We start from the raw sequence: 22,883 nt of genomic DNA on the forward strand, positions 1-22,883 counted from the left end.
GGAGGATAAAACAGAGGGCAGGGGTGAAGGCACACATCCCCCTGCCCCAATGGATGAAACTAGAACAGAGGCTCCCCATGCATCCACAGGGCTTGTATCTAATGTCAGCATCTGTTCCCCAGATTATTAGGTACCATCTTGGTGAATGCAACAGCAACAAAAATGCATTTTGAATCTTGGGTATAGGAAGAGGGGGTAAAGCAAAGGTGGTTCCTGGGATTAATAGAGGTGGAAATAAAACAGAAGTGTGGCCCCAAGAACAAGGAAGGACAGGATAAGGCAGGGAATTGTCCCCAGAATTAAAGGATTTGGAGCTAACTCAAGGACTTATTCCTGAAATCAAGAGAGGCAGAGAAGTGTTGGGGCTCAAGATCAGGCATGGCTGTGCTAGTTACAATGGGAAACTTGGCCTATTTTTACTCTTATGTTCCTGCTCCATTAACAGTTTTAGAAATTAATTGTACATATTTGTTTTAGTCCCTTCTTACAGATTCCTAATTCTCTACTTAAACACCATGTTGACATTAATTAGCAGCAATAGTGTGATCCACAATCCTTTTGCATCCACGCAAAAAGATTGGAACCCCTGCTCCAGCACCTAACCACAATCATTCTTTATGGTTTCCTTGTCCCAATAAATGGACAAACTGTTCAAGCACCAGCGTAAATACTGACCCTGTCGTTGCTCAACATTCACAGGAATGAAGAGCAAATAGCGATCTTTTGTTTTGTTCAGTAAGAGAGATGGAGTTAAGTTTTCAGGTCAAGGATCCTTTGTCAGAATCTGGTTCTGATGAAGAGTCTTTAGCCTGAAACATTAACTCTGTTTCTTTTAACATAGAGGCTGCCTGACCTGCTGAGTGCTTCTAGCTTTTTGTGTTTTGGTTTCACACCTCTGAAAGACATTTAAGACTGAGCAATGGGGTACAGTGCTGTGGTCAGCTAACTTGAACAAAGTAGCTTGCATTTCATTCTACCAATTAACTGAAGTGAGTCACTACTAGATTGGAAAACACAGAAGGTATCAGCAAATGACCTTGCTACTCTATGCAAAACACTTTTTTATAAACATTTTGCCCTTTAATTGAACCGTAATTATAGTTTTGTTTTCCAGTCTGCCTTAAAGTTAATTGTGTTCAAAGCAACAGTGTACAAATGGTTTACAAGTAAATAAAATTTAAAACAAAACTAAAGTGATTTTGAACATGAGTTGTCATATTTTGTTCTTAACTTATGGGAAATTATACATGGTTTCATGAATAATATATCCAGTTTATTATGAAATGTTTTCACAGCAAAGGATCTTGCATTTATGAGTTGCTTCCCTAAGCATATTTCCAAGGTAGGCTTGGATCCACCATATTAAATAATGCAGATCATTTACTGTTTAAGGAATTGAACCAGATAAAGAAATTGCATTTATATAGCACCTTTCATGACTGCTGACATCATAAATTGTTTTACAAACTATTAAGTACTTTGAAGTTTTGTAATGTTCAAATAACAACAACCAATTTGTGGATGGCTCGTAGTGAGATAAATGGTCAGATCGTATGTTGCAGGTTTTAGCAAAGAGATAAAATTTAGCCCAAACACAGGGGTTTCAGCTGACTTTTCAATAAAACCATGGGATACTTTAAATCTATTTGTGGGTAAATAGGTCTTGAATTTAACAACTCACCTGAAAGATGACACTGCCGCAACTAGTGGAGATGCTACTTCAATGACCCAGGTTCAATTCTGCCCTCCAGTGCCATCTTTGTGGAATTTGCAGGTTCTCACTTGCATATACCGTAAGTGGATGGTAGAATCTGGGGTGAGTTGATGATGATAGGTTATTTATATTTGGAGTGGGGGGGTGTGGAAGAATAGAAATGCTCTATGAGCTGGTATGGACTCAACAGGCTGAATAGCCTTGTTTTATGCCATGTGGAAATATGGAACTCCCAGTATCTTTCCTCCTTTCCTTAGTATTGCCCTGATGCATTAGTCAATATGTCCAAAGCTCTGGAGTGGGATTTGAAGTTATGACTCTGAGCTGAGAATGCTACCGGGTGAAATGTGTGCTGGAGGCTAGCTGTACAATTTTGGAACAACAGTCCCCAGATACTTGTACTCTGTCTGTCTTATGCATGAAACTGTTGAAGGTATCAAATTGTCAATATGTCATACAAGTCTTCTATTCCTGCAACAGCACAGTGAAATTAATAAATTTGTAGCTGAGCCATGGAGACTGGGAGGACTCCAGGGAAACTCTTTTCATCATCATCCCAGAACATGTAGAGAAGGTATGAAGGTATTTTTATGAAAAAAAAAGGTGAGTCTCTGTGCGTATGCTTGTGAATTTCACCTTGCAGAGTTGGGAGTTGGAGCGAGACCTTTGAAAAGAGGTGAGTCTGTACGTGTGCTTGTGAGTTTCACCTTGCAAGAGTCTAAACGAGGCACATTTGCAAATTGTTACTAGTTCATTGGCTAATTAACAGCAGCTATTAAAAGGAAGGTAGGTATAAGTGGACCAGTGTTAAAGTGGAGTACTTGAGGCTTTGACAAGTCTCTGGTAAGTTTCTTTCTTTCTTTGATTTTTCCTTTAGTGCCAGGCTAGTGTAGTTCGAATGGCTCCAGGGTCAGTGGTGTGTTCACCTTGTGAGATGTGGGAATTCTGGGAGACATCCAATCTCCATGATAGCTACATCTGCATGAGGTGCATCCAGCTGCAGTTCCTCACAGACTGTGTTAGGGAACTGGAGCTGCAGCTGGATGACCTTCGGCTCCTACAGGAGAACAAGGAGTTCATAGATAAGAGATATAGGGGGGCAGTCACTCCTAATCTGTAGGAGGCACGTAGCTGGGTGACTGTCAGGAGCAGGAAGGAGAATAGACAGGTAGTGCAGATTACCCCTGTGGCCATTCCCCTGAATAACAGGTATACTGCTTTGGATTTTGTTGGGGGTGGGGAACAACAACTTACCAGAGGAAAGCTGCAGTGACCAGGTCTCTGGCATTGAGCCTGGTTGTGTGGCGCAGAAGGGGGGGGTGGGAGAGGAGAGCGGTAGTGATAGGGGATTCAACAGTAAGGTGGTAGACAGGAGATTCTGTGGACGTGAATGAGACTCCCAGGTGGTATGTTACCTCCAGGGTGCCAGGGTCAGGGAAATCTCAGATCGGGTCCACAGCATTTCTGAAGGGGGAGGGCGAACAGCCAGAGGTCATGGTACATACCGGTACCAATGACATAGGTAGGAAAAGAGATGAGATCCTAAAGAGGGAATAGTTAGGTAGGAAGCTGAGAAGTTGGCCCTCAAGAGCAGTAATCTCTGGATTGCTGCCTGTGCCACGCACCAGTGAGGGTAAGAATAGGTTTGACTTGGCAGATGAATGTGTGGCTGAGGAGTTGGTGCAGCAGGCAGGGTTTCAGATTTGTGGATCATTGGGATCTCTTCTGGGGAAGGTACGACCTGTACGAAAGGGACGGGTTACACCTGAACTGGAGGGGGACCAATCTTGCAGGCAGGTTTGCTAGAGCTTTTGGGGAGGGTTTAAACTAGGTTAGCGGGGGATGGGAACCCTAGTGATAGGTCAGATGTTGGTGCATTTAGTGTACAATTAGATGCAGCATATAGAAAGACTGTGAGGAAGCATAGGCATTTGAAAGGGCAAAATTGCAGTCAGTTGGATGGGCTGAAGTGTGTCTACTTTAATGCGAGAAATATCAGGAACAAGCATGATAAACTTAGAGCATGGTTAAGTACTTGGAACTACGACGTGGTGGCCATTACAGAGACTTGGCTGTCAGAAGGGCAGGAATGGCTGCTGGATATTCTGGGGTTTAGATGTTTCAAAAGGTACAGGGACAGAGGTAAAAGAGGTGGAGGAGTGGCTTTGCTGATCAGGGGCAGTGTCACAGCTGTAGAAAGGGAGGATGTCCTGGAGGGATTGTCTACTGAGTCAGTGTGGGTGGAAGTCAGAAACAGGAAGGGAGCAAACACTCTATTTTGGGAGTATTCTACACACCGCCCCCCCCCCCCCCCCTCCCCAACCGCAGCAGAGACACTGAGGAGCAGATAGGGAGGCAGATTTTGGAGAGGTGCAAAAATAACAGGGTCATTGTCATGGGTGATTTCAACTTCCCTAGTATTGATTGGCACCTCCTTAGTGTAAAGGGGATAGATGAGGCAGAGTTTGTAAGGTGTGTCCAGGAAGGATTCCTGACACAGTTTGTGGACAGGCCGACTAAAGGAGAGGCCATACTGGACCTGGTACTAGGCAATGAGCCTGATCAGGTTTCAGATTTCTCGGTGTGAGAGCATTTTGGAGACGGTGACCATAACTCCTTGACCTTTACCATAGCCTTGGAGAGGGATAGGAGCAGACAATATGGGAAAGTATTTGACTGGGGAAGGGGAATTATGATGCTATTAAGCAGGAACTTGGAACGGATGTTCTTGAGGAAGTGCACAATGGAAATGTGATGGTTGTTTAGAGAGTACTTGCATGGTGTTCTGGATAGCCTTGTCCCATTGAGGTAGGGTAAGGATGGTAGAGTGAAGGAACCATGGTTGACAAGACATGTAGGATATCTTGTCTAGAGGAAGAAAAAAGCTTACCCAAGGTTTGGAAAGCAAGGGTCAGACAGGGCTCTGGAGAGTTATAAGGTAACCAGGAAGGAGCTTAAGAATGGACAGGAGAGCGAGAAGGGGGCATGAGAAGGCCTTGGCAAGTAGGATTAAGGAAAACCCCATAGATTCTACACGTATGTGAAGGAGGATGACTAGAGTGAGGGTAGGACCGATCAGGGATAAAAGAGGAAACGTACCTGGAGTCAGAAGAGGTAGGGGAGGTCCTTAATGAATACCTTGCTTCAGTATTCACCAGGGAGGAAGACCTTGACATTTGTGAGAATGACGTAGAACAGGTTGATATGCCAGGGCATGTCGATGTGAGGAAAGAGGATGTGCTGGAACTTTTAAAAAAACATTAGGATAGATAAGTCACCTTGGCCAGACAGGATATATCCAAGGTTATTACGGGAAGCAAGGGAAGAGATTGCTGCACCTTTGGCGATGATCCTTGCATCCTCACTGGCCACAGGAGTAGTGCCAGATGATTGGAGGGTGACAAATGTTGTTCCTTTGTTCAAGAAAGGGAGTAGGGACAGCCCTAGGAATTATAGGCCAGTGAGTCTTACTTCAGTGGTGGGCAAATTACTGGAGAAGATCCTTAGAGACAGGATTTATGGGCATTTAGAAAAGCATAGGCTGATTAGGGACAGTCAGCATGGCTTTGTGAGAGGAAGGTCATGCTTCACGTGCTTGACTGAATTCTTTGAGGATGTGACAAAGCACATTGATGAAGGTAGAGCAGTGGATGTGGTGTACATGAATTTTAGTAAGGCGTTTGATAAAGTTCTTCGTGGAAGGCTTATTCAGAAAGTCAGGAGGCATGGGATCCAGAGAAACTTGGCTGTGTGGACTCAGAATTGGCTCGCCCAGAGGGTGGTGGTAGATGGAACATATTCTGCCTGGAGGTCGGTGACCAGTGGTGTTCCACAGGGATCTGTTCTGGGATCCCTGGTCTTTGTGATTTTCATAAATGACTTGGATGAGGATGTGGAAGGGTGGGTTAGTAAGTTTGCAGATGACACAAAGGTTGACGGTGTTGTGGATAGTGTAAAGATTGCTGTAGGTTACAACAGGACATTGATGAGATGCAGAGCTAAGAAGTAGCAAATGGAGTCCAACCTGGAAAAGTGTGAAGTGATGCACTTTGGAAAATAGAATTTGAAGGCAGAATACGAGATTAATGGCAGAACTCTTAGTGTGGAGGAACAGAGGGATCTTGGGGTTCATATCCATAGATCTCTCAAGTCTGCTGTGCAGGTTGATAGGGTTGTTAAGAAGACATATGGTGTGCTGGTTTTCATTAGTCGGGGTATTGAGTTCAAGAGCCGCGAGATGATGTTGCAGCTCTATAGAATGATTAGACCACACTTGGAGTATTGTATTCAGTTCAGGTCGCCTCATTGTAGGAAGGATGTGGAAGCTTTAGAGAGGGTGCAGAGGAGATTTACCAGGATGCTGCCTGGATTGGAGAGCACGTCTCATGAGGAGAGGCTAAGCGAGTGAGGATGAGAGGTGACTTGATAGAGGTGTACAAGATGATAAGAGGCATAGATCGAGTGGACAGTCAGAGACTTTTCCCCAGGGAGAAAATGGCTAATGCGAGGGGCCATGATTTTAAGGTATTTGGAGGAAGGTATGGGGGGGATGTCAGGGGTAAGTGTTTTTACACAGAGAGTGGTGGCTGTGTGGAATGCACTGACGGCAGAGGTGGTGGAGGGCAGATACATTAAGAGCATTTAAGAGACTCTTAGCAAGGCACATGAATGATAGAAAAATGGAGGGTGATATGGGAGGGAAGGGTTAGATAGATCTTCGAGCAGCATAAAACATCAGCACAGTGTGGACCGAAGGGCCTGTACTGTGCTGTAATGTTCTGTGTTCCATGAGAGCAAGAGCAATCAAAAGGGATATCAGCACTAACCACTGAATTTGATCACTTGGGAGAAGTATGGGATACTCTGCTTGAAACCACAACCCCACTAGAGCTCAATGCCTTCAAGGGAGGAAAGAGGGAAAATCATCAGAGAAAACTGCAAGATCGAGTACTTTTTATATAACAACTTAATTCAGCAAAGTTTATAAAATAGATAAAGGTTATTAACTAAGGTTAGAAAACAGACAAAACAGGTTGGTTGTGTTTAATTATATATACAGAAGTACGAAGTGTGGAGTGGATAAGGGAGGTGAGCTGAGGGCACTGATAGACGTAGATATAATGATATCATAGCAGTTATGGAAATGTGGCTAATAAAGGGCTGGGACTGAATGATTACAGGGTTTTCAAATGCAGCAGGATGGCATTTAGGTCAATGAAATTCACAACTGTGAGAATGGATATGTTGGAAGGATCTTTAAATTATAATTGAAGAAAACCTACTCCTATTTAATCATAGTATTTATGACAAGTAGTCACCAGCAAATGTAGCAAGAGTTTACCACAATTATTTACCATTGGTATAAAATACTTTATTCAATGAGCAGCTGGGAACAATGGAAGTTTAAGAAGATTCCATTAGTTTTTCCAGAGGAAAGCAAAATTATTTATGAATTTGAAGTACCATAAATATCCACGTATCTTCTGTGTTTTGATTCATTTTGCAACCATATAAATTTTTAACTTTAACAGCAATATAACAAGGTTAACAGAAGTGAAATGGGCTTGTTTGTACATACAGTGGCATGCAAATGTTTGGGCACCCTGGTCAAAATTTCTGTGACTGTGAATAGCTAAGCAAGTAAAAGATGACCTGATTTCCAAAAGGTATAAAGTTAAAGATAACCCAAAGCATGGTCGATCCACCCCCGTGCTTAACAGTTGGAGAGGTGTTCTTTTCATGAAATTCTGCACCCTTTTTTCTCCAAACTTTCCTGCATCCTCACCACAAAATTCAGCGTCAGAAGTTTGCAAAGGAACATCTAAACAAGCCTAATGCATTTTGTAAACAAGTCCTGTGGACTGATGAAGTCAAAATAGAACTTTTTGGCCGCAATGAGCAAAGGTATGTTTGGAGAAAAAAGGGTGCAGAATTTCATAAAAAGAACACCTCTCCAACTGTTAAGCACGGGGGTGGATCGATCATGCTTTGGGCTTGTGTTGCACCCAGTGGCATGGGGAACATTTCACTGGTAGAGGGAAGAATGAATTCAATTAAATACCAGCAAATTCTGGAAGCAAACATCACACCATCTGTAAAAAAAAAGCTGAAGATGAAAAGAGGATGACTGCTACAACAATGGACGACCTCAAGAGGCACAAGCTGAAGGTTTTGCCATGGCCCTCACAGTCCCCCCAACCTAAACATCATCAAAAATCTGTGCATAGACCTCAAAAGAGCAGTGCATGCAAGACGGCCCAAGAATCTCACAGAACTAGAAGCCTTTTGCAAGGAAGAATGGGTGAAAATCCCCCAAACAAGAATTCAAAGATGCTTAGCTGGCTACAGAAAGCATTTACAAGCTGTGATACTTGCCAAACGGGGTGTTACTAAGTACTGACCATGCAGGGTGCCCAAACTTTTGCTTTGGGCCCTTTTTGTTATTTTGAAACTGTAAAAGATGGAAATAAAAAAAGTAATCTTGCTTAAAATATTAAAGAAATGTGTCATCTTTAACTTTGTCTTTTGGAAATCAGGTCATCTTTTACTTGCTTAGCTATTCACAGTAACAGAAATTTTGACCAGGGGTGCCCAAACTTTTGCATGCCACTGTAGTCATCACCTCTCTATTTAAATAGTTGGATTTTGGATGTGTCAGTACAAATTGGCTCCATAAACCTAAAACACAAATTGGAACTTCTGCTTTCTCAGGCTGAATCTGTTGTTTGCAATCTCAGCCTCACATAGGACCTTACTTTGCAGTGTGATATCATCACCAGTTACTACCATTTCATTGTACCTTAAGCATAGTAAAAATGACCCAAAGGTCCTTCAGAGGAGCATTATCAACAAAATATGGCAAAAAGGAAGTAGTAGAACTGAGAACTAAAAGCTTGAGGAAAGAGAGAGGTTTAATGTAGCTTATCCATTATTGGATCTGACATCATCAGTCTTCCCTTTTCTCAGGGCTTCTGCTCCATTGATGATTTTAAAGGCTCATCCTATTAGTCAAATCCTTCCATCTTCTTAACTCTCCCTATCTCTGTACCTCCCATGGTCCTAACGAATTTCATTAATCCTGCACCCCACAATCAGCAGCTGTGTGAACAGTTGTATATGCATTGAGCAAGAAAATCCCTTAAACCTCTCTGGCTTATGCTCCTCCCTTTAGACATTCCTTAAAGCCTACATACTAACCAAGAGCTTGCCGCCCTCCTTGTATCACGTCCTTTGGCTTGGTGTCACATTCATATTTTGTTCATTCGTGGATGGAAAGGACAACACAGATCAGGGATCCCAAAGTGGGTAAAGAGTTCCTGTTGTCATTCCAGTGGTAATGAAGGAGTAGCAATTTATTTCTGAGTCAGGTTGGTGTCAGTTGGAGGAGAACTTGTAAATGGTATAGTGGATGAATTGTCAGTCAAGTATTCTGATTGCTGTTGAGCTTCTCAAGTGTTTTGAAGCTATATTTGATTCCAGATTTGTATTTTGTAGATGATGGGAAGGGTTTGGGGATTCAGAAGGTGAGTCACTTGCCGTAGACTACCTGCTCTTGTAGTAGAACATAGAAAACTACAGCACAGTACAGGCCCTTCGGCCCACAATGCTGTGTTGACATTTTATCCTGCTCTAAGATCTATCTAACCCTCCCCTCCCCTCCCCTCCCGCATAGCTCCCCTCCCCTCCCCTCCCCTCCCCTCCCCTCCTGCATAGCTCCCCACCCCACCCCACCCCACCCCACCCCCCCCACCCCACCCCACCCCACCCCACCCCACCCCACCCCCCCCCACCCCACCATTTATCTGTCTATCTAAGAGTCTCTTAAATGGCCCTAATGTATCTGCCCCCACAACCTCTTCAGGCAGTGCATTCCATGCACCCACCATGCTGTGTAAAAAAAAAAACTTACCCCTGACATACCCCTTATACCTTGCTCAAATCACTTTAAAATTATGTCCCCTTGTGTTAACCATTGTTGCCCTGGGAAAAAGTCTCTGACTGTCCACTCGATCTATGCCTCTTATCATCTTTTACACCTTTATCAAGTCACCTGTCATCCTCCTCCTCTCCAAAGAAAAGCTCTAGCTCACTCAACCTATCCTCATAAGACATGCTCTCCAATCCAGGCAACATCCTGGTAAATCTCCTCTGCACTCTCTCTAAAGCTTCCACATCCTTCCTATAATGAGGCGACCTGAACTGAACACAATACTCCAAGTGCGGTCTAGCCAGAGTTCTATAGAGCTACAACATCACCTCGCAGCTCTTGAACTCAATACCCCGACTAATGAAGGCCAACACTCCATACGCCTTCTTAATAACCCTATCAACCCTCGCGGCAACCTTGAGGGATCTATGGACATGGACCCCAAGATCCCTCTGTTCCTCCACACTGCTAAGCGTCCTGCCATTAACCTTGTATTCTGCCTGAAGTGTATCACTTCACACTTATCCGGGTTGAACTCCATCTGCCACTTCTCAGACCAGGTCTGCATCCTATCAATACCTTGAATATATCCCATCCAGCCCCGGTGACTTATCTCTCCTAATGTTTTTCAGAAGTTCCAGCACATCCTCTTTCCTCACATCGACATGCCCTGGCATATCAGACTGTTGCATGCCATCCTCACAAACATCAAGGTCTCTCTCTCTCTCTGGTGAATACTAAAGCAAAGTGTTCATTAAGGACCTCCCCTACCTCTTCCGACTCCAGGCACGTTTCCTCTTTTATTCCTCATCGGTCCTACCCTCACTCGTCATCCTTTTATTCTTAACATATATGTAGAATGCCTTGGGGTTTTCCTTGATCCTACTCACCAAGGACTTCTCATGCCCCCTTTTAGCTCTCCTAAGTCCATTCTTAAGCTCCCTCCTGACCTGTCTGATCCATGCTTTCTAAACCTCAGGCAAGCTTCTTTCTTCCTCTTGACAAGACATTCTACATCTCGTGTCAACTGTGATTCCTTCACTCTACCATCCTTACCCTGCCTCAATGGGACAAACCTAATCAGAGCCCCACCCCCCCAGCTATTTGATCAAAGGTGATCCTAAGTCATTTATAGTTGGGGGGTGGGAGTTGGGAATAGGAAAATCATTGATGGACAGGAGATGGTGGTTATCTTCTTCTATTAGAAATTTCATTGCTTGCTAATTGTGTGTGATTGCAACATTACTTGCAACTAATTGCTCACACCTGAATGTGTCAGGTGATGTGACATCAGGCATGGAATATATTATTTTCTAAAGACATTGTGAATGAAACAGAATGCTGCAGTTATCAGTAAACATCCCCAACCATGACTTTAATAGGCAAAGTCAGTCACTGGTGATGCAACTGATGAAGGTTGAGCCTTAGATGCAATCTTAGGTGAGAACAACTTCTAGAAACAGCTCGGTGTGAGATGATTGACCTCCAATGACTCTAGCCATCATCCTTTGCACTAGATACAACACCATAGAGTGAAGAGTTTTCAAGTATTACTGCTTGGTATGCCAGCTGCACTAGGAAGGAGCAGAAGGCTCTGCAGAGGGTCATCAAGACAGCCCAAAACATCATTGGGGCTCAGTTACCAGTGATGGAGGACATCTGTCAGGCTCGATGTCGGAGCAGGGCTTTAAACATCATTCGAAAACCAGCTCACCCTGCTCACTACCTTTTTAAACTACTCCCTTCTGGTAGGCGATACTGGACAATACATGCCCACACTACAAGACTGAAACACAGCATTTTTTCCCCAAAGCTGTTAAATTGTTGAACATGGACTGACACCTCCTATACATACACATACTATGTCTTCCCCCCTTTATGAGCTGGATTTATCATGGTGTTATTTAATATATTGATATGCTGCTGATTATCATGGTTCATTTGCACACTGCCTTTTTATTTTTTTATACTTTATATTTGTGTAAGTATGTTTGTTTTATAGTTATAATTGCTCTTATCAATTTACTGTTTTGGTTTTTATTAGGCAGGGGAGTGCCATCATAATCTCATTGTGTTGTTGTTGCAACAGTACAATGACAAATAAAGAAAGGAAGAATTATGTCACGCGCTGTTATTCCTACCTCACCTCTAGCATTTTGTTCATTCGCCTATAGAGCACGTTAGTGATCAAGTCTGGAGCTGTGGTCCTGGGGGAAGCCAAATGAAGCATCAGTGAGCAGGTTTTTGCCAATTGGTAGCACAACCAACAATACCTTTTATCACATGCTGATGAATGAGAGCAAACTTACAGGCTATGGTTAGCTGGACTTGATTCGTGATGCTTTTACTTGATGCACACACCTGCTCAGTTTTCCATATTGTTGGGTCGATGCCACAGTGTTGCAACTGGACAGGATCAGCTTGGCCAGAGGAACAGCTAGTTCTGCAACGCCAAAGCCTGGTGTCACCATGTCCCGTTCTTTCTCCCTAACCAGCACACACAGCCTTTTCATGATTATATCCCTGTGCTGTAGCTTCATTATTTATTCAATGAAATCACCACTGAGCCATTTTTTGTAATGGACACCAAAGACCCCTCAAAGTACATTCTCTGCTCTTTCTACTCTTTAATTCTTCAAAGTAATGTTTGACTTGGAGAAGTACTGATTCATCAGCTGAGCAAAAGCAGCCTTGAGCAAGTCTCATGTCCTGTCTTTTGCCTGACGTCTTAAACTTCACATGACCTAGAGGACAGCCGGGGCCACTCTGCTCCAATCATATACCCCTGTGCATCACATTAATAGATCTGTAGGACTAGACTTTGAGCTATCACTTCTGGAACAATTGCTGAAATATATAGAGTCAGATCATGCTGATGGCTGGCTGACCGTTCCACAGAGAACTCCCAATGAGCATTTCAAGAACATCTGATCTCTAGCTTCACCCCATTAAATTCATGCTGTAACTTACTGAGCTGAGGGGCCAGACACATTGTGTGGCTGGCTACTAAGCTCTGGCAATATCGAAAGCAGCCCCATTGAGATCAATAATCTTCACAAAAAACTTGTCTTCACTTCCATTTTTAACTTTATTTTAGTTATTATTGTTTTTAATTAACTGACTCAGTTATATGTATTTGTAAGTAAATTTATTTATAAATTAATTTTTTTCCCAACCGTTTCTGGTCTCCAGTCAACAAGGATGTGTAGAAAGACCTGAGCTGTCAGAATGCCATCAGGGCGGTCCAGGGCATGGCCTTGGATTCTACAGCTGCAATTCTGCCACCACCCGTGGGCCACTCCACTTCTTGGGAGTGTATTGAGAGTACAAATCTGGGGCTAGTACAAGGCCAAGAGATGTGGTCCAGACCATGATCTGGCCCACGCACTCTTATGACAGAATCCCATGCCAGATCATTTCTCCAGTTTTATCCTTTTTGAGGACTGTTTGTTACAACTTGAATGATTGTAGTTAGGAGTTATCTATATTGTAGTGCTTCTGGAGTAAGATCAGAATCCTGATGCAGGATCTCAACCTGAAATAGCGACTTACACCTTTTGCCTCCACGGATGCTGCTTGACCTGCTGAGTTCCACCAGCATTCTGATTTTTGTTTCAGATTCCAGCATCTGCAGTTTCTTTTGTCTAAGATCTATACAAGATCAGTTAAGGCAGGAGATTAAAGACGTTAGTGAACCAGTCAGATTTTTATATCAATCTACTGGTTACATGGTGACTATCACTGTTACTAGCTTTTGATCACCAATTCATTTAATTAAATGGTATTTAACTTGCTGCCAATGATTGGATTTGAACTCTTATCTCTAGATTATTTATTGCTTTTATTTCTTCATTTGTTCAAGTCGACGGTTCTCAATTTTCTTGTCCTTCAGATAACCTATCAAAAGATCTTTTTTCTATTGAAAAGGTATCCCATTCATATGTTTGTGTCTACAGTGTTGAAGAATAAAGCTTGTTTCATCAATATAAAAGTAGTAAGGCTGTGTAAGCGGTAATATATAAGTGGCAATTGAACATTTACCCTTTTACTTTAAAATTAGCATACTTATGATTGCTTGAATAATTCACTCAATGATTATTTATATTGCAGTGCCGTGGTCCTGGATGGGAAAATCTATGCTACAGGAGGGATAGTCAGCAGTGAAGGACCTGCACTGGGAAATATGGAAACGTATGATCCCCGCACTAACAGTTGGACACTCCTGCCAAACATGCCTTGCCCAGTGTTCAGGCATGGATGTGTAGTCATCAAAAAATACATTCAAAGTGGTTGACACTGTGACACTAGACCAGTTCCTGAATTGTTTTATTCTGCTGCAGCAGTGTGTTTAAAACAATGAATATGTTGCTCTTTACTGTCTACATTGAATGTAGATTCCATAGTCACCATTAGGTGAAATAGGGCAAAAGTCCCTATGGATGTATAATAGTATAACTTATGGTACTTCTAGTAGTGTCACAAGACATGGCACTGTTTTAGACATTGGGCAATTCAGGTAAGGATGCCTGCTTTATAACAATCATCAGTTTTGCTTTCAAACAGTTTACCTTTATATTGTTATGACTATTTAGAAGGTAAATCGGTTTGTAGAGTGTAACATCTGCAGTACCAGAGTAGCAGCATGTAAACCGTTCACCAAAAAAAATTGCAGTCCCACAGAACACAAGAAATCCCAGAGAATGTGCTGAAGATTTCAAGTAATTCAATCATACAAAGGGACTAGACCAAAAGGGAGCTTGGACACTTCCATATATCGTGCATATCTTAAATGAACAGAAGCAGAAGCTACACTGAAAGTCATGCAATCTGTTTCCAAGCCAGAACTACAAAAACAAAAGCAAATCAAGCTAAGAGGCAGTTTCCTTCAGTTACACAAAATATTCAGCTGCAAGTGCAGTAAAAATAAAAAAATGATTTTGGAAAGAATCTATACTTGAAGAATTTTAGATCCACTTTGCTTTATTATCAGTGATCCCACTAGTGGTGATTTTAAACAACTCTTAGAGATGTGCAATGCTGTCCTTCAGATAGTTATTAAGCAGAAGTCATGAGATTAAAGCCATTAGTTTTCAGAGGGTGCACCTACAAAGTCTTATTACTTCATATCATAGATGATATAGCGCAAACTTGCAGCAGTATAGTAAATATGCATAGGCCTAGTATTTGTTTCTGCCATCACTTTTACAGCATCCAATGTAGTGCCACTCAGCTGGAGATATTTTCTCTTATTTTGACATGACCCATTTTAAGCTGATAAACAAAAGTATCTGATCATTATCGATTTATTTTACTAAAATTTGCAAAATATTCTTATCAAATTTTTCTTTCCTAAAAGGCCAAATGTTTTATTCTGGTAAGCCCCCATAAATTTTAATATTGAATTATCACTTAATTATTTCTTATATTTCATGCATAGTGGGGATAAGTGATGAAACAAATTGATGAAAAATTAATATCTGGTATTAATAGAAACCCTTAGGATTAAATAAAATCAATGGCACAGTAGCTAATAGAATTAAGTAATATAAGCTATAAAAGATGGAAGCCATACTAATTTGTGGCATTTTGGATAGCTACATAATGTGTAAGCCTCTGTAGTACAGATTAGGTTTCTTATATAAATCTAGTATGACACATATCAGCTTCAGCTCTTCCATGTGTACTGTAAGGAAATGATCTATACAGTCACATTAAGTAGTAGCCTGAGTTTCAACCCTATGAATATTTAATATTACCATGTACAGTAGTTCAAAATAAACTTCAAAATAAAGCCACAATTTTTCATTAGCAGTGAGTATAGAGAACTACAGCAATGTATGGACCAAATATACTTATGTACAGTATTTTCTGACAATTGTAATCTTATTTAATAAATTATTAGGGTATTTTTAACCATGTTGCTTTGGGCCCATATCTAAGGTATTCCCAGTTCAACTAATATGCAAACAAGTTACATAAATTAAAATCTTAAATTACAACACACATCAAATAATGAGACAAAACCCTTAAAAGTCTAATCCTTCTGAAATTAACAATGTCTTCTGTCAGATTCCCACTTTATTTCAATATAAAGGTCTCCTTACATGCATATCTGCTACGTTACACAAGCATGATCTGGGTGTTCATGGATTTTTGAGTGAACCACAGACTCTTCATATTATCATCGAGCTACATTTAAGCAGTACCATCTGTCCCAAATTCCCCAGTTAAATTCAAACAAAGTCCTCTTACCTCTTTCACAAACTGAGCTGGGAGTTGTTTCTTATATTTATAGTTGCAGAAGATCGATCTTGTAGTCACCTTGGGTCCTGAAAACATTTGCAGTTGACACTTTAATTCAAACGTTAATAATGTAATGATAGAAAGCCCATTCACATTTAAGGTGGAGGTCTCTTGACACTTATGAAACAAATATTTCATACATTTTTGTACATTCTTAATTTACTTTATCAATTGAAGTATCTATTGAAACTCATTTTCAAAATTCTGTTTAAAAAATACATTTTTATTCAGCCATTCTGGTAAAATTTAGGAGAACTGGCCACAACCCCCATTTCATTTATGCATAACTTGTATAACATTGACCCTTTCCATTTGTATTGGTGCATGATTTTGTGAGGCAATGTAAGGGCTTCAGAGATGATCATTTAAGTTTCTCATTCAATATACAAGCAGTTAATAACCATCTGCTTCCATAATTGTGTGACCATATCTGCACTGACATCAGCCAAAGGTTTTGAATATAGTGCAGAATGCAGTACTTCATTTACATTCCATAATGCTCAATCACAAATAAATAAAATGTTCACCTCAAAGCTTGCCAACTTTTCCTTGATTTACAAACAGCATCCTTAAAGAATAGCTGCAATGTATACATTATTTGAAACAGGATACTTGTGGTACACTCAAAAAAAAATCCATCCAGGACTAGTTAGTCATCACTTAGCACATATCAACACATCAGATTGCTGAAAAACCATGAGTTTGGTTAGCTTCAGGAACAGACAATGCCAAATTTCTTAAAACTTTTAATATTAAGAGATTGCCTGTACCAAAATATTATTGGCAATATTTACAAACCATGTGGAAATCTAGCTGGAGACCAAGGTGGCAAGGTCAGCCCAGAGATCCCAGTATCACACAATAACATATGCTTGAACGAATGTCCGTTCCATTGGTACTATGTACTCAGGAGCAATGAAAATAAAGTATATGAATTTCCCTCCTCTTTTCTCCACTTCCCATTCAACTAAAACACAGCAATTCATAGAAAAATTGTGCATCATATCTCCGAATCAAGGACCAACAGCAAATTTTATATAAATTTTTGTTATGACTTCATAGAAAGGGATTCGTTCCATTCATTGCAAAAACCAAAGGCTATTGATTATGGTTGCATGCATCTTTGCCAACATCTCGCATAAAGATCATTTGGGGGAACCATTGAGGCTCATTTACATCTGCATCCAGAACCAGGGTTTAATCAGGTTGTAGGAGGGAGCATATGCAAAACCAATACATAGAGAAATGCTCATGCATTTGCTAAACATTACTGCTCGTCTAAATTAAGCTGCAGGGTGCAATAATAATTTTGGCAGATTGGACTTGACAGCTGATGTTCAGAGATGCCAAAATGCAGTTTCTTAAACCTGTCCTATTTTGGTATGCTCCCTTGATTTACAGTGAGTGAATAAAATAGATGAACCTCCTAGGTGGAGTTAGTTTAATCCTTAAGATAATATGCAATCAACAACCCCACACACACACACCACTGAGATACTTCACATTCACATTCATCATGCAGACCTTCTCCAGGCAGTTATTAGTAGCTTGTGGGAAGAAATAAAATTCAACCAATAAAATTCAAAGGTGTGAGGGACATACACTGAAAGGTCCGACCATGCAGAGTACTGACCAGTTACGACATAGTAATATTTTCAAATGGGAAGTTTTCCCAAATTAATCTAGTCTTCAGCCCTGGGGTATGGAATGGTGCACATCATTTAAAAAAAAATGAACTCAGTCCTACCTGGCGTATGGTTCTATAAATGCTGTTTGCATTCTTCCCAAATACCAGTCATGGGGGTAGAAAGGAAAATGCATTCTTATTAAATCATATTCAGCAATAAACTAGCCGTCTCACTTAAAAGAATATTGACAGAATGGCAGGTACAAAATTGGAAAAGAAATTCACACTTATGCAGTAGAGCATTTTCTGGTCAGTACCCTTTGGTATGGAATATAAAGGAGCTTGCAATTGCTTATTGATATTGTCAACCAAAGATGAAAAGGGTTCATTCCCCAAGAACATTGTCTCTCACTTTACTTCAAATAAACTCAGAGAGCAATGAGAAAATACCACAAGAAACAAACCACTGTATGTTTTACTTCACATCTGCATTTACATATGGTGAAATGGCAGTGAGCTCAAAAATGGTATGGTATTAGTAATGACGTAAAATGGGCTGCATTGTAACTTTGATGGAATACAATTTTTCCTTTACTCAAATTTTGGTGGCAAGATCATATGGAAAAGAACTCCCCTTCAAAGGCAGCATTTCTTTTGCCTTTCAGAACATCACATCTATAAGGATCTATTTCAAGCACCAAAGTGAATGTCAAGGTCATTATAATTTTCATAACAAAAGTGGTGAATAATGCAGAACTGAAAAAAGTCCTCAATTGTATTATCATAGGACCTATACTACCTTAAAACCCTTAGCCTTCCTATTGCACAGTCCCCGATTATCTTTTCGGTGTGAAAGCTGAAGCCCAATTTTGGAACCTCAGCGTTGCTTTCAACCACAAATACTTAAAACTGATGGTCTTCAGGAGATCTAAATGTGCACAACAGGATGAATTTCAAGTGCAGGTTTCTGCCACCTCTCCCCCTTTTAAAGATCACTATAGCTGCATTATAGTTATTTAGTGGTTTCTTTAGAAACAATTCAAAATGTTCCCCATTCTGAAGGAATCAAACAGAAATGGACAGAATTATATGACAAAATTCTATTTGTTTGACCTACAAAGCATAATATTTATCATTTGCTGTGAAAAAGCACAATGACGCAGTGAACATCAGAGAGTAACAGTGTACCAGAAATGTTTTTTTTCTCGATTGCAGTATTAACATAAATAGAAGAATGTTTTAGATAAAAGTCTGTAGAAAGGATTTTTTTGCATTTAAGTAGAAATGACTATTAAATTATACCATATGATACTTCATTTTTGTATGCAATAAAGTGAAATATTCATTTAGATATTGTGTTTAAGTTTTCTATAAAATTATATGTTATTAACAATACAGAGAGACATTTTGGGCCTGCTAATACCTATTCAATGTATGCTCTAAATGAGTTTCTTCACATTCTACTTCACTTCAGGATATCAATCTTTCTTACTATTAGTCTGTCCGTCATGACCTTGCCTTCTCCTTAAAGCATTGTACGATTTAACTCAGTTGCCCCATGTGGTAGCAAGTTCCACATTCCAATCATGCTCTGAACAAGGAAGTTTTCATAAACTTCCTTTTTCACATGTGGAAACATCTTTTCCACACTCATTCTGTCAGCCTTCTGAATGATTTTAAAGACTTTTCTTGGGTCACTCCTTTGCCTTTTTCTAGATAAAGAGTTACAGATTGTTCAGCCATCTGGTATCACTCTTGTTTTTAATGAATCTTATCTCTTTTTTGAAATATTGATATTCTAGAATTGTTCTAACCATAATATGCATAAATTTGAAATAACTTCTGATAAAGGTCTAACTGATTCTTTCTTCACAGATGCTATCTGATCTGGTGAGCACTTCCAGCATTATGTTGCATTTAAAATAATTCAACTATTTTTCAATTTTGTTGCTTTAGAAGTGGACCCCAATGCTTTTATTTTCTTTATGTTATAATCTATGTTGTTACTTTTAATGATCTCCAAGTCTGTATTCCAGATTCCCTTTGGACTCTTACATTGTAAGAAGAGTACAACTTCCTATCTCCGACCAAATTGCACCATGCCACACTAATCTATATTTAAATTCATTTGGCATTTATGTTCTAATCTGTTAAGTGTACTAAAGTTAATTTTGATTTTGTCACTACTTTCCGTCTTTTGACTTTCTTCCCAATTTTATTTCAATGACAAATTTTGAAATTGTATTTCCAATCCCCAAATAATATTAGAATAGGTTGGGAAAAGGAAGTGAAAAGTAACTGATGAAACTTTAAGAATAAAGGACATAAATTAGCTAAAGTGAAGCGATGAGAGACTGAAGTCTAGATTAACCAAAATATTAATGAATTGAGGTTCATTTCTTAGGTCTGTTACATCAAGTAACAAGAAAACAGCAGAGACTTTAAAGGAATACTTTTTAATCTACATAATAGAGGGCACTAAAATTACCCCAATAATAGTAGAAAATCAAAAGTGAAAAAGAGAGGAAGGAAATTAAAACAACCATTATCACTAGTGAAAAAGTACCAAGCAAACCAACGGGAATAAAGGTTTTTTAGTCCTGATAGCCTGCATCCTAGAGAATCTCTGAAGAGGTGGCAGCAGAGATGTTTTGGTGTCAGCTCACAAACTTCCCTGAAAAGCTCACAAAGGATTGGAAAAACATAAGTGTATCCCCCCCGGTAAAGAAAGGAGGGAGAAAGAAAGAAGGAAACTATAGGCTAAGTTAGCCTATCATCAGATATGTGAAAATGCTGGAAGCCATTAGGGAAGTAGTAACTGGTACAGAAGAGATCAGGCTCAAGGTAGATCAACCAGGAATGGTCAGACAGGCTTGAGGGGCCGAGTGGCCTACTCCTGTGCCTATTATGTAGTGGTGGGTCATTTAGAAAATTATAACACAATTAAGTGAAGTCAACTTGATTTTTATGCCAGTGAAATGTTATTTGATGGCTTTATTAGAATCCTTTGAGGACGTAACAAACGGTGTATAAGGAGAAATCAGATGTGGTGCATATTTAGATAGGTACTATGCAAAGGAAGAGAGGTGGCTTTGACGGTAATAACACAGATGGAAGTCTAATCAATCAACAGAGAGAAATGGGTTATTTTCAGGTTGGCGCATTATATCCACCCTAGGGCTCAGTGCTGGCAGCTCAACTAATTACGATCTATATTAATGACTTAGATAAAGAAACCAAGTGTATTGTAGCCAGATTTGCTGATGTTATATAGGTTTAAGAATGTATTATGAGGAGGGCACAAAGAGTCTGCAAAAAGATAACATGGGGAAATGTGGGTCTGGTGGGAACAATGAATTGAACGCTGTTTAAATAGAATATCTGCATCTTAACTTTGTGTTTCAGCAATACAAACACCCTCCAGAATGCTGCTGGGTATTCTTGTGCATAAAATACAAACTTAGGATGCCAGTACATCAGGCAAGATGGGTATTTATTGGATGGGGGATGGAGTATAAAAGTAGTGAGCTTTGCGACTCTGTGTAGGATTTTGATGGGACGACCCTTGGTAGTTGTATAATTAATTTTTGTCTCATTTGAGAAGGGATATACTTACATTGGAGGCAGATTAGTTTTATTGGGTTGATTTTTGGGAAGGGGTTTGTCTCATGAAGAATGAATGGACAGACTGTGCTTATGTCATAGAGATCAGTCATAGAGTTGCCTCTCAGATCTCCATGAAGTTCAGATAAATAAGAGGCAATCTTATTAAATACACAAGATGATGAGGCTTAATAGGGTAAGAGGATCTTTCTACTTGTGGGATAGCTCAGTTGTCAGGGGTTGGGGAGGAATTGCACAATAAAGAGTTGCCTATTTAAGAATATCTTCTTTCAAGGAATTGTGAATCTTTGGAATTCTCTTCCCCAGAGAGCTAAGGTGTCATTGTTTATTTTCAAGGCTGCATTAGATTACTGGTGTACAAGGGAATCACGAGTTATGCTGCAACAGGCAAGAAAGCATTGAGGCGAAGGATACAAGAGCTATGATCTTACAGAGCAAACTCAAGATGCCACATCCTGTACTCCTACTCCTATTTCTTACATACAACATACTCCATGTTTTCTAAAGTAACTTGTAATCACAACCATTAATTTCAACAACACTGTAGTTAAATAATCCGTTTGAAATACAAAACATACCAAAGTGCATCACAGTGGTGCAATCAGCCAAAAATGAACTTTGTACCCAAGAGATACCAGAAGTGACAAAAGTTGATTTGGAGAGATAGGTTTTAAGGGTGGATCTTAAATGAGTTGACCTAAGTGGAGGCAGAAGGTTTTAAGGAGGAAATTCTAGTACGAGCCCCAGCCAGCTCCGATATAACCAAAACCTCCTTGAAAAATGGAACATTCCCATTGACTCCCGGGAATCTCCTGCCACGGCTGCTCAAAGTGGAGAAGGATCATTCAGGGTGGTGTTGAGATCCCCAAATCCATGTGTTGGAGGCACACAGAAGCCCTGGCTACCCAGCTGCTTTATCTGGAATCTCCTGCCTCATCTCTGAAAGAGACTGCGTTCCTACTTGGGCCTCAGCAGTCACCTCTAAACCCACAAAAACTGAATGGAAGAAAATCATCCTTGATCTCCAGGAACAGCATCAGGAGAAGGAAAAGAGACTTGACCAGCAAAGGCAACAGTAAAAATGTCAGAATCAGAGTAATTGTGTGTTCTCAGGAAGTTACAGGACCAGATAGGATTACAGAGATAGAATGAGATGAAATAATGGAGGGATTTAAGTCTGAAAAAAATGTTTTGGTCAATGATTAAGTACGCAGCTGCCCAGGCAGTCACTATATAAACCAATGGGAGTGACATTTCCATGAACCATACATTAGTGTTGAAGATATGTCTATTAGTGAAACATTACAATTTGAATTTATTTGTCATACGAGACTACTTTAGTTCTCATTTTAATTCCCACGCCCACTCCACTCCAATCTGTCTGTGGCCCCCTGTACTGTTACAATGATGCCAGACACAGGCTTGAGGAACAACACCTCATCTTCTGCCTGGGTACATTGCAGCCTTCCACACTCAATATTGAATTCTCCAACCCTAGGAAAGTCGCTCTTTTTACTATCTGTATCAGAACTGGCTGGTTCAGCCTGTCATCATTTTAGCTTAATTCTTTTTTTATTAATACAGTCTGGCCTGTCAAGCATATTTCACAAACTTGCTATCAGCAACACATAACATATACAAAGGAGCTTAACGTGCCACTAACTGCTACTGTATATTGATTCATTTGG

At 40.3% G+C, this 22,883-nt stretch overlaps 1 protein-coding gene across 1 annotated transcript in view; it reads left to right on the forward strand.

Moving 5' to 3' along the window:
* Positions 1 to 18,920, forward strand: part of LOC127575449 (kelch-like protein 29) — a 350,653-nt gene extending 331,733 nt beyond the window's left edge. The window contains 1 exon segment of the mRNA XM_052025333.1: positions 13,752 to 18,920. Within this exon segment, the coding sequence (XP_051881293.1) occupies positions 13,752 to 13,935 (184 nt within the window). The 3' untranslated portion in view covers positions 13,936 to 18,920.
* Positions 18,921 to 22,883: the final 3,963 nt, after the last annotated feature.

Source organism: Pristis pectinata, chromosome 10 (assembly GCF_009764475.1).
Source record: "Pristis pectinata isolate sPriPec2 chromosome 10, sPriPec2.1.pri, whole genome shotgun sequence".
Lineage (NCBI taxonomy): Eukaryota > Metazoa > Chordata > Chondrichthyes > Rhinopristiformes > Pristidae > Pristis > Pristis pectinata.